Source organism: Strix aluco, chromosome 5, assembly GCF_031877795.1.
Source record: "Strix aluco isolate bStrAlu1 chromosome 5, bStrAlu1.hap1, whole genome shotgun sequence".
Classification (NCBI taxonomy): domain Eukaryota; kingdom Metazoa; phylum Chordata; class Aves; order Strigiformes; family Strigidae; genus Strix; species Strix aluco.
Window position 1 is genome coordinate 71957496 of NC_133935.1, and position 12176 is coordinate 71969671.

A 12176-nucleotide genomic window follows, 5' to 3' on the forward strand; every position below is an offset into this window, starting at 1 on the left:
ATTTCAATGGCTGCTCTGTGTGTGCAGTGCACCAACAGGCACAGACTGAAGCAGCTTGAGAGATGGAGACCTGAACTTTCCCTGCTCTTGCTTTTGTAAAATACAGTTTAGCTTGGTTGCTAGTGGGAAAGGATCAGGAGGTGGGCCGGGGATGAAATAGTTTGGCCAGTGAGCTTGCAGGACTACAGAGCAGCCAGGGTGCAGATGCTGTCCCCAAGAACCCCAGTGGGAAGAAGAGCTGGGAAGGGTCAAGTAGCATCTTCCTGTTGGGGTGAAAGTGGGAATAGGATCTCCCTCAGAGCTGCTGGTTTCAGCTGTGTGTTTTGGCCTGAAATTTGATGACCAAGAGCTCTCACACGCCTTGGGGCCAGCAGATGCCACCTGCAGTGTCAGAGGCAAGTAAAATAAAATAAAAAGCCTCTCATGTTCATTATTTTGGAGCATCTCATGATTAAAGATCTCATTACCTTTATTTAGCCCAGTCTCATGATTTTTGGAAATCTGATTTGTGAGTTATCAGGGATGCCCAGGGGAAACTTTGTGGAAGAAGGCACAGTGAAGGGAGAAGGGTGATGTTAAAGGAGAGGGATGATATATATAGCCAAGAGACCACCAGTAATTCTGCACCCTCTCTTCTCACCAGCTCAGAGTTTAGTGCTTATGCCCACAGAAAAATTAAACCAGATCCAGAGATAAAATGGTGATTTCCTGAGTATCTTATTCTAAGATCATTTTCTATCTATCCCCTCAGAGAGCTACTTGGCAAGATATATATATATATATATATATACACATATATAGTGTGAAAGGAATGTGTTTGGTGTTATTTTACTTAGTGTTTTTAGTATTTGCAAATACATCTTGTTAAATCTGGAACGTTTAGCAACTTAAATTGTGAAGGACAACTGTCATTACAAGTCAGTGGGATTTAGTCCTAAACAGTGTGAGTGTGTATGTGTGGGGTGTGCTTGTGTGTGTTTATGTATGTATTTATGTATTATTCTACTTTAACCTGTTTCTCATAGTATGCTTTTATAGTACAGAAAGCAGCAAAGGGAACAGAAAGCAGAGGGCAGGAGGGAAATCCCAAAGTGGACCTTAAGCTGGTGTTTCTCCCTGTAAGAAGTTTGGGGCTGATTCTAATTTTCCTAAATCAGTCCCAATTCTAAAAAACATAAATGAATAGATAAAGGGAAAGACCAAAATATATTTTAAAATGTGAATGTTTGGTAGCAGCATAATGTAGAAACCTTACGAAGTGATGACCATCAGTGTCAATATTGAGTCTTAACAAGTGCATCTGCACGACAGCTTTCAAGTGGCAGTAGGGGTTTGGCCATTGATTTCTAATGGACCTCAATTTTACCTCTGCTCTTCAAATAGCACTTCTGAGTAATCTGCGTAAAATGGTACATGACTATACTCATCCCCTAATTAATCACAGTCACTAGTATACTTCTATTTGATCCAGCTTCTCCTTCATTCAGAATGACTTGGTTACTTTTTCTGGGTAACTGCTCACTAACTTATCTCATAAAACTAGTAGATTTTTGTTTGTGTATTGTTTCATTGGTAAGTGGCATTTGCTGGCAGGTAAAGCTGAATTCTCCCAATAGGTTCTGAAGGTAGACTCATGCACCACAGAGCCACTGAAGTCATTAATTTCCCTTTATGGGCAAAATCCAATATTCATTTTTATGATTTGACTTACACCTACATTTTAGGCAAATTTTCCTGCAGTGTATCCATGCACAGTCAGTGGAGAGAGGTGGGTGCCTACTGAAGGTGTTGATCCAGTTTACCTAAGTCAAGCGTGAGCCACTACACTCACACTTGAGCCATCTACAATGGCTTAAAGCTGTATTTCCATAACAGTTAAACCTTTCTAAGACCATTCCTTCATTCTTATTCCTGGGTGCATGGTCCTTCCTCCTTCCCTTGTGCCTGCTGTGCTATTCATCCCATCAATCCTAGGAGGGACCTAATCAGAAGATCACTAACCCTACAATAAAGAAATGAATGGTGTTTTGCCATCTTAGCTCCACAAATCAGTCAGCTGCATGATTACATGAATGCCAACACAAGGGATGGGGAGGAAAGTGGAACATGTTTGGGGAAAGGAGGGGACTGTGGTAACTCCCACTCAGCCTAAACTATGGTGAAAGCACCCCTGAAGTGGGAACGCTGGATCCAAACCTCTTTATCTCTTGTCCCAGTAGAGATTTCCAGGCTGATTCTGCAGCTAATTTGTTTTTAACAGCCTTCTTATTACTTAGTGCACTGATTGCTTTAGTGCCGATTGTCATTTAAGGTTAGTAGTGGTTTAGTTACTAGAGGAAAAGGAGGATTGATTTTCCCATTATGTGCAAGATAGCAAATACATTTTTAATGATAGGTGGTTCTTCATTAGGGCAATGGGTCAATGGGAATTCTTTGAAGAATTTAGTTGCCTTATTTCATGTTGTTTCTCACTCTGCCCTATTTCTTATTGTTCATCCTTTCCACTTTAAAGTACATCATTTTAGGCTGGCTGCTTAAATCAGCTTCTCAGAATGCTTTTCATTCTGGTGAAGCAACTGCAAACATGGAGAAGAAGATTAATATGTATCTACAGCAAATGGCAGGACAGAGGAAAGGAGAGAAGAATCAGTTCAAGACAAACAATTACAGATACTGAGTGAAAAATTAACATGTGTCTAGGAAAACTGGAAAAAAAAAACCAAAAACATCAGTGCAGGTCAGCTGCTTCATGTAAATGTATAGTTAATGTGGTATTTCAGTTGAAAACAATCAGAGAATAGTACAGATTTTTGAGGACTAGTCCCTAAATGTTTTGTGGGATATTGTGGAAACACATTGCAGTGAGCTGAAATGTAGAATAATTCTGTATTTATTCCAATGCCGTCATGTTGTTTCCGGCAAGCTTTCCAATGTTATACATTGTCTGTTGTTGTAAGGTCAAGTAACTCATCAGCAAAACCACAGGGAGATTTCTGCAAAGAACGGCTCATTGATGCGTACCAGTGTGCTGTTTGAAACGCATAATGTTCAGCTCATAAGGTATTTGCAGTGGTGAGATTATTTTTTCATTTTTCAGACAGTTTAATTTTTATTTCTTTTCACTTTTTTATCATCATTTATTGTTTATTCATTAAATGCTTCCGTTACTTTACTTGGAATAGGTCAGAGTAAGACCAAGTCTTCTAGCCAGTCTTTTGCTTTGCCTGTTCTTGTTATGTTACGCCTGATATCATGGTGTCCTCACTTGCATAAAGTTAACAAGAGAAATTTTATGATTAACATCTTTGTAGTTAGTCCTAAAATTGAAGAAGAGATATATTAAATACAGGAAGCTTGTGAGTAGAAAGCAGTGTTGAAAGCAACTATCTCATTGTGGTCTCAAGGACTACATAAAGGGCTGTGTAAAAGCCACAGGACTTGTAGCTTTAAGAGTCATCAATATTAATTGACAGCCTATAAGATCAGCTACTGTCCTGTAACAGTAGACCGTTTGCTGGCTTGGGCCAGGATTTTTTCAAAGCCCAGGAATCTGCCGGCAGATAACAGGCAGCCGTGGCCTGTGTTATCTGACAGTGCATGCTTTAGATTTAGCAACTGGAAGGACTGAGCTTCACATCTCCTGCTGGGATTTCACAGAGTTGTGATATGTAAGTAGTTTTTAAGTGATTCCTAAAATTGTGGCCAGTGTAAAAAATGAAATTATATTTGCCAAGGAAATGCTGTGAGGAGTGAAGGGGAGTTTCATGGGCTGGGCGAGGGGTGAGCCATGCCAGCATCACCAGTGTCGCAGACTGACCCCAGGCTGCATGTGGCAGCTATCTGGGCTGTGCTCTTATCACCCGACCCCCTCCAGACCCTCACTGCACAGCAGCGCTCCCTCCTTCTGTACTATTTTTTCCCACTGGACTGCAAGACATCCCCTCCAACAGCACGTCCCAGCCCTCCGACCTTCAGCTGCGAGCAGGCACACAGGCACTTTTCATCCCGAAGGCTGGCAGATGCAGATCCCTTCCTTTTCAGCTCCTCAAGTAGCCCCTTAGGGCCTTCCGACTCCAGCTTCAGCCTGCAACCAGCTCGTCCTTCAAGTCCATGTGGGCTTCAGTTCAGATTTTGAGGATGCTTTTCAGGCCGTGCCTCAAAACTCCTGCAGGGCAGTGCTGTGGGTCGGTGATGTGTCCAGGATGAGGTGGCCGCCCTTGGAAGTGACAAAGCAGTGTGTTCTGTTACCAATCCTGATCAGAGCCCTGCTTCGAATACTTGCTCAAATGGGTACTTCATAAAGCCAAAAATGCCCTGCTTCTAAATTACTCCAGGCACTTTTGGACCTTTGTGCCTTGAAGCACAGTGATGTCTTGAAGTTACTGTAGAGATTTCAAAACCTCTATTTTAATATATTTTTGTAAATATACATAAAATATGAAAATTCAACATCAAAGAATATGCATCAAATGCAGTTCTCATTTACATTACAGACTAAAGAGAATTCAGAATAATTTTAGTAACTGGGACATCAGTGATGCTACAGCTGAATGAATATAGGACAAAGGATCTTACTTAAAGTTGAACTACATTCTTTTAAATTACTTCTTTAAGCGTTGCAGTGAAAAACAGTAATAAACATAATTCAGTAAAACATTTCTGTAAGCTTTCTTTTCTCTTAAATGGTTTCATGCCTGTATAGGTATCTAAACAAATGGTCTATACATTCTTGTTATATCACAGAATTAATACAGAACCATCAATGACTTACAGCTTAGGCTTTTATATTTCGCCTCCGTATTGCCATGGCATTTCCACAGCATGCTACAGTGCCAGGAATCTCTCCTTTTAGCTTGCTTCTTTTTCTCCCTGTGTATTCAAGCCTGCACGTTATTTACTTTTGCCAAATATATCATTCTGTTTTCAGAAAGCCTTGAAGATTACATTCCTCTCTGAGTTGGAGAGTTATTTCACAAAATATCCTACTACTTTTTTAAAGTGACAAACCTGTGTTCGGTCTTTCTATAGGAATTGTGGTTTTCCATTTTTTTGAGAGTTTTGGTACACAAGATGTGTGTGTGTTAAGGGGAATTGGCAGTGTTTATGCAGCAGATCATCAAGTGCTTTCTGTAGTGTCCTCTTAGAGCATCTGATGTGTGTGTGTGTGCTTTGTTTGGCATATCCAATACACTGAGGGAATTTTCTGTTTTGGATTACATATACAATTTCTCCCAAAAGAAAAACATTGTAGAGCATTTTAAAGTATTAAGGAAGGTGTATTCACATAATCTTGCTTGATACTCACAGCTGATAAATGGAAACAGGAAGGTATTTATCAAGTGATTTTCACAGCATTTCATCTTAATATGTTAAAGTGAGAATATAGGAACATCAGTGCTGAATCAGAAAAACTCCAAGCACAGGCTTGAAGTTGAACTCTTGGTTATATGGTTTATTCAGAGGTTTTCGATTGCACTCCCTCTGACAGGAAAGGTTTATTTCATAATTTGTTAACTGTGAGAATCATTATTACAGAGAGATATGTTCAACTCTCCTGTGCTTTGTGTTACATTCTTTTTAAATATATTGAAACACCCCAGTATATTGTTTGCCAGGAGATACCCACAAATGCATTTGTTGGGCAGCAGTTGTGCAATGGCTCTGCTCATCACGGGGAGCACAGAGCAGGACCAGGGGACCGTCCTCTGGAGCTGAGCCCACCTGGATGGGGAGTGCATTTGGCTGACTGCATGGTCATGGCACTCATATATTTGCTCCTGCATTTTGCCAGCGTAAATCATACCTGCCTGAAAGGCACGAGATGTTGATGCGAGAGGAGAAAGGCAGCAAAGATGGAGAGCCAAAACAGTCGCTACTAAAATGAGATCACTACCCCTGGGTCAGTGGCTAAACCAACTGCAAACCATTGCAGTTTACAGCCTGGCATAGAAAAGAGGTGCAGGTCCAGGGCTGGATGCACAGCACTGCTGGCTGCAGCCTGCCGCCCAGCACGGACAGCTCTGGCGTGGGAACCTGTGGGAGCAGGGCTGCAGGGGCAGCGACTGGAGCAAAACTTTCCGTTTTAATTTGCCTTTGTTTGTGAGTCACTGCCCACAGCTCCTGCTGCTTTTACTTTCCTCCAGGAATGTATACTAGATGATCTTTAAGATCTCTTCCAACCAAACCATTCTGTGATTTGCATGGTTTTAACTGTGCTTGATTTAATGTAATTGTATAATCTGGTAGCAAGTAATCATGCAAATATCAAACTGTCGGAAATTTATTCCTTCAGCTGTCTGTGTTGAGTAGTTTTGCTTTACATTTATTTGTCAGACATTGTTACTGGGTAAAATTCAACTATATATGCCATCTTCAGTTTCTCTGTACAGTTTTACGTGCAGGATCTGAACACACTTTATACCCTAGGAAGACAGATGCCAAACCATAAATGTTAACTAATTAACTCACACAGAGGGTTTAGTTTTCTGTACAATGATTAATTCAGCAGCTGCTTTTGTCCCAACCACAGCAGATTTTTTAAGGTACATTATTTTTTTAAAAATTGTGATTCACTCTCAGATTTTGGGCAAACTCAAGAAAAATTACAGTGTACATACAAAGCAAAACATCCCATTCTTTAGTATTGAATTTAAGACATCTTAATACAGACTTTGAAGGTGAATAAAGATGAAGCATTTTGAGGGAAAACAGCTTCAGCAAACAGCACGCAGAATCTATAACTTCTGCAAAGAGTTACTGCGTCTGTCTCTGAAGGGTTCAGAAAATGGCTGTCACCTGCAGGATGCATGCATGGGAAAAGGTGGAAGCAATATATATGTCATCAGCATCCTGCTTATTCTTTCTATAAATATTTTGTGAGTGTTGTCATGAGCTCAGCTGTGCCCTGTCGCTGCCATGGGCAGCAAAGGCAAATTCCACTCAAGGCGAAGTGCAAACATTTATCTGTTTATCTGTTTACACAATTTCCAAGCCATAGTGAACACTGGAACAATTGACACATATTTTGGATGACAGGGAGCATGCAAGTTTTTAACTGGTGGTGTTACCTCCTCCCATATAGATCTGTCTTTCACCAGCTTTATATTAATCACCAGGTGTAGAAGTGGCCAAGGAATCTGAAAGCCGAGACCAACATTGTTGGATATTTGCAAGAGGATTTGCTCAGCAAATCATATACTGCACCCCCTGAAAATTCAGACTTCAAGGATGATGCAGCATCCTTACGCCCCTGAAATTACAGGCTTGTACCTCAGTTGCGGAGGGGGTCAGGTGCAGAAGTTTAGAAGCAGCTTAACCATTCATAGAAACACTTGGGTAGCTGAGTGTCACGAGCTGGCTGCTGGGGTGAGGTGTCACCTTCCCTGACATCTGCTTTTCCCCTTGCAGGAGAGTACTGCGAGGTGAACGCGCGCTCCGGCCGCTGTGCTCCGGGGGTGTGTAAAAATGGAGGGACTTGCGTGAACCTGCTGATCGGGGGCTTCAAGTGCGAGTGCCCCCCGGGCGAATACGAGCGGCCATACTGCGAGATGACCACCAGGAGCTTCCCACCACAGTCCTTCATCACCTTCAAGGGACTCCGACAGCGCTTCCACTTCACTGTCTCCCTCATGTAAGTCCCGGTGGGGAAGGGCTCTGTAGCTGGTGACTTCTCCACTTGAGCTTGGGGGTGTTTGTTAAATATTGTGACCAACCAAATTACCTATGTTTAGAGATCACTTGGGGGATTTCTGACAGTGACTCCTGCAAGTGGGGCATAGTTGTAGTGTTTGAAAGCATTTGATTTTCTGCCCTGCTGAGGATGCTGCTGAGGTGCTAACTCCCGACCTTCTTCTGCTGCAGCATGGGGTGATGGCGCGGGGGCAGGGGACCAGGGCCTCTCTGGCCACCTCTCAGCAGCCCTTGGCCGGAGAGGTGCAAGGGTGGGTGGTGGGTTTGCCACATTTTTCTGGTTGGGCCTGTGGCCTCCTGACTCTCAGGCCGGCTGCAGAGACAAAGTGTTCATGCTGCTTGTTTGGGAGCACTCTTCCCCTCTCCTGTTGCCCAGCCTGTGAGAGGACCTGGTCTTGTCAGGCTATGTCTGAGCACAGGCTAGTCCTCCTCAGGTCCTTGCTCTCTGTTGGTTGCCAGCCTTGGGCTTGGGACAATCCCAACTGTCCCAGCTCCTCGTCTCACTTCTCTTGGCATTCGCACCCCCCTCCTGCGGGCACAACCAGCCTCATCCCCATCCCATCAGCCCCGATGTCCCCACGTTGGACAGTCCTCCTCCTCCTGGGCTGGCTGTCCCTTTTCCCACTGGGGCACTCAGGGAAGTGAGGGGAGCGATGGTGGCAGCCACACTACGTGGACCAGGGGTCTCCTCCACTGACTCACACTTTCCAGGGGAAAAAAAACCTCTTCTGGAGAAGACTTATTGGGTCAGACATAGGCCTTGCCTGCTGTGGAGCCAGAGCTCCAGGTGCACACACACCTCTCCTCTGCAGAGAGTGTGGGTTTGCAGCTTTCCCATGGTTTATCCAGTCAGGATCAACCTTTGGTTCTCCCTCACGGTTGACTGTGAGTAAATAGCACAAAATATGTTAGCACTGACCCCAAAGGGCAAGGCCAGGGATTTGTTGATAGGTACGAGAACAGCAACAATGACAGACATGTTCATGTGTCTGTCCAGAGAAAGTGCTCAGGGAGGACCTCACCAGGCACACGTCCCATCCAGCACCCAGCAGTTACCTGGTGTTTTACATCTGTCAGGAGCCAGGCAGCTTGTTTCCATTTTATCCTTCATCAGTCCCAAGGTCTGAAATTTTATGAAATCTTGACATTTTGGTTATATCAGAAAGTGCAGGCATGGTTTGCACACGAGCTGAGGCAGGGAGGAGATGCGCCTGTGAAGATCGTTTTAGAGCATCAGATCTAAATACACGGAAAAGCCGAGGAGCAAAAGGCTCTGTTGGACTTGTCAGACCTACAATGAGTGCAAACAAAGGAGCGGTCTGGGCTGTCTGCCAGCATAAATTACCTGTACTACCCTTGGCTTGTCCCTTCAGCCAAGTGGTGTCATTTTTCAGGCTTTCAGGAAGAGATTTTTGACATGTAGGGTGCTTCAAGTTAAAGTGACTCAAATGCTCTGTGTAGGGGTTATTGAGAAACAGCAAACTACCGTAGCACGGTAGCGCTTACACCAGGGTTTCTTCACCATCTTTAAAACAAGATGGCAGATTTAGTCATGAGCTGCTCAGTCCACTCAGTGTGATTATAAAAAGCCTAGACCATCATGTAGTTTATCCTACACTGTCTGGGATAATGACACATTTAGGTTTTCATACCTGAAGTTCACTTTTATTTACACTTGTTATCTCTTTGGCTTTTATTATCCTTCAAGGCAGGTGGAAAACATTATGTGAGGATAAGCAAGAATTTGCAGTTTGACTAGACGATGATTTGCCATTACATATTTTGTGATTTGGAAGCATTTGTAAATTCCCAGGGTGCCTAGCTTCCCTCAGCCTTGAGTGACTCATGATCTGCTCCTGGCAAAGAGCAGGATGTTTGCATTGTCCATTCTCATAACTAAAATGTGATTTTTTATAAAAAGTATTTAGGTTACTGACCAGGCATGTCTTTCTGCTCCCAACATTATACGTCTTCCTTGCTTCCTTCCAACACTTTCTATTCCTTCACTCCAAGAGACACTGTCACTGGAGAGGTTTTCTCACTATTTATTCAAAATTCTTCAGAAAGGGTCTTTTGTTTCCTGTGTCCTGAGATTAAAAATATCCCTTTTATTAAAAAACAGTATTTTTTTCCCCAGCTGGTGATAACCAGTAAAGGAAGCAGTAGTGCTTTAACTATTAGTATGATACAAAAGATGCTTTTGACAAGTGGCAAAGAATGGAACTGAGCACACATGGAGTAAAGATATATTAAAATAGTTTAATAATATAATACTTTAATAAGTAATAGTTTAATAATTAAAATTATGGTAGAGAATTGTAACCATATCAGAAAAATATATTCGAACAGAACTAATGTTTCTGTTGTTGCTAATCAAACTAATTCTTTCTGCCCAGTAAAGAAACATCACTAACATTATTCTATTTTTTTTTGCTCATATATATTCTGGATAAATCTTCAAAAGCAAAAATGTTTTGCTGAAGCAGTTATCCACAGAAAAAATAGAGTCTTGGTAAATGTTTTACAGGAACTGTATTCCTTTGGATGAAACGTTTGATGGTGAAAATTGAAAATTAAATCAGTGTTGTGATAATATTGAAATATTTCAACAGTATTGTCTTAATTCATTTAGTTTGTCTTTTACTTCTATAATATTATGTTAAAATTAGAAATAAAGATGTATTACAAAACTGATTAGAAGTAATCAAAACAGTAACATAATATTTTGATGGGCTATAATGAATATTCTTTGGAGTTTGTATTTTATTGGAAATGTCAAAATTTTGACTTCTGTTTTTTGAACCAGAACAATTCATTCTCCTTCAAAAATAGTAAAAAATATATGGAATAAAAATTCCCATTTCCATGTAGCTCTATTTCAGAGTCATGGTTCTGAAATGTCTCTACTCAGTGTGATCCACAACATACATATGCCTGACAAACAACTTTTGTTAAAAAATATTAATTGCTTTTGAAATTTTGTATTTTAAATACCAGACCTTGATGTTCTAAAATACTGCTTCTTTCACATTCTCTGAATGCAGGTTTTGTTGAATCGTATGAGAGCCTTGCTAATAGACATGACATGACGTGACAGGCACAAGAATCATTTCTTCTGTCCATGGAAGGCAGTTTTCATTAACTGTGTTCAGCATTTGATTCATTTGTAGGAAAAGTGGGTTAATTGAAATCAAGCATATTTCCTGAAGTTTGGGATACAAAATCAAACTACACTGCCATTTGGAAACACAAGAAATTCCCATGGTTTCTCTCTCTTTCTCTCCTTATATAATATTAATCTTTGTAAAAATGTAAAGTGTAATAAATTTTTTGCATTTCGAAGTAGATGAAAGCTGTGTGTAAATCCCCAAAGATAATAGGATTCAATTAAAAATTATGAAATGCACACAACATGCAGAAATTCACAAAAAAAGTTCTGTGCTGACAATAAAAGAGGCTTTTTTAAAAGTGGGGTGACCTCTTTTTCTGCAGGAAAGGTGTAATACATCCCATATTAGAAGCACAAGAAAAATAAAAAAACACCCATTGGACTGATTTAGTGGAATCATTTAAGTGTTTATTTTAATTCCTCCAATTGACTGACCTGTTGATGGATGAACCCCGATTGTCTACATGGTATTATTAAAGTAACTCTTATCTTTCTTTTCCCCTTGCCTCCCCATCAGGTATTTTTAATGAGTTGATGACTTTCCTTGTACCCTGTAGCATTGAGACAGCAAGCAGGCAGCAAGTATCCCGCCTTTGATGTGAAAATGCTTTATAGCTTTCGGACTGTTTGCAAAGTGTAGTAAGTGCTACTGTTTGGCGAGTGTCAGATGCTCATGTTGCATCGTGCGTCTGCTTAATTTTACCCCTTGTGAGAGTCAGCATCCACAGCAGATCTCTGCAGAGTAGATTTCTGTAATTTCCATCTTGCTTGCCTCTGTTGAGTGTGAAAGAGTAGATTTATCCTGCAGCTGACTCCTCAATTTTATAATTTTCTGTCTGAAGAAAGATTCAAAGGCTTGCTTTTCTGCTAAATACAATAATGTCTTTCTACTTGGAGACTTGACCATCAGTCTTTAATTCATAAGCTGTTAAGCATGAACTAACCCCTCGTCTCTGCATTCTAGGTTTGCAACCAGGGAGAGGAACGCTCTCCTTCTCTACAATGGGCGTTTTAATGAGAAGCACGACTTCATTGCCTTGGAAATCATTGAGGAGCAGATCCAGCTCACATTCTCTGCAGGTGAGGCCTCGCTTGAGTCGAGCGTTTCTGCTTGTGATCAGGAGATACTCTCAAGCTGTTTGGAAATGCACTTTAATGATTTTATACGGCTATTTGCTGTCTCATTAATTGAGTAATTGGCTGACGTTGTACAGTGAAGAACTGATGCCAGCTGTTGCAAAGTACTCCAGATTGTAGCAGTTTGTGGTGGTTACACTTGCTGTTGTAGGCAGGAGCTTGTCAACATATGAGTTATAAA

General features: G+C 41.4%; 1 protein-coding gene across 5 annotated transcripts in view; it reads left to right on the forward strand.

Annotated features, from left to right (window-relative positions):
- The window catches only part of CELSR1 (cadherin EGF LAG seven-pass G-type receptor 1), a 177011-nt gene that overhangs the window by 85254 nt on the left and 79581 nt on the right, over positions 1 to 12176 (forward strand). For all 5 annotated transcript variants that reach the window (XM_074827725.1, XM_074827728.1, XM_074827727.1 and 2 more), the window contains exons 3-4: positions 7408 to 7630; positions 11823 to 11938. In XM_074827725.1, the coding sequence (XP_074683826.1) occupies positions 7408 to 7630; positions 11823 to 11938 (339 nt within the window). The remainder of the gene's footprint in view (positions 1 to 7407; positions 7631 to 11822; positions 11939 to 12176) is intronic.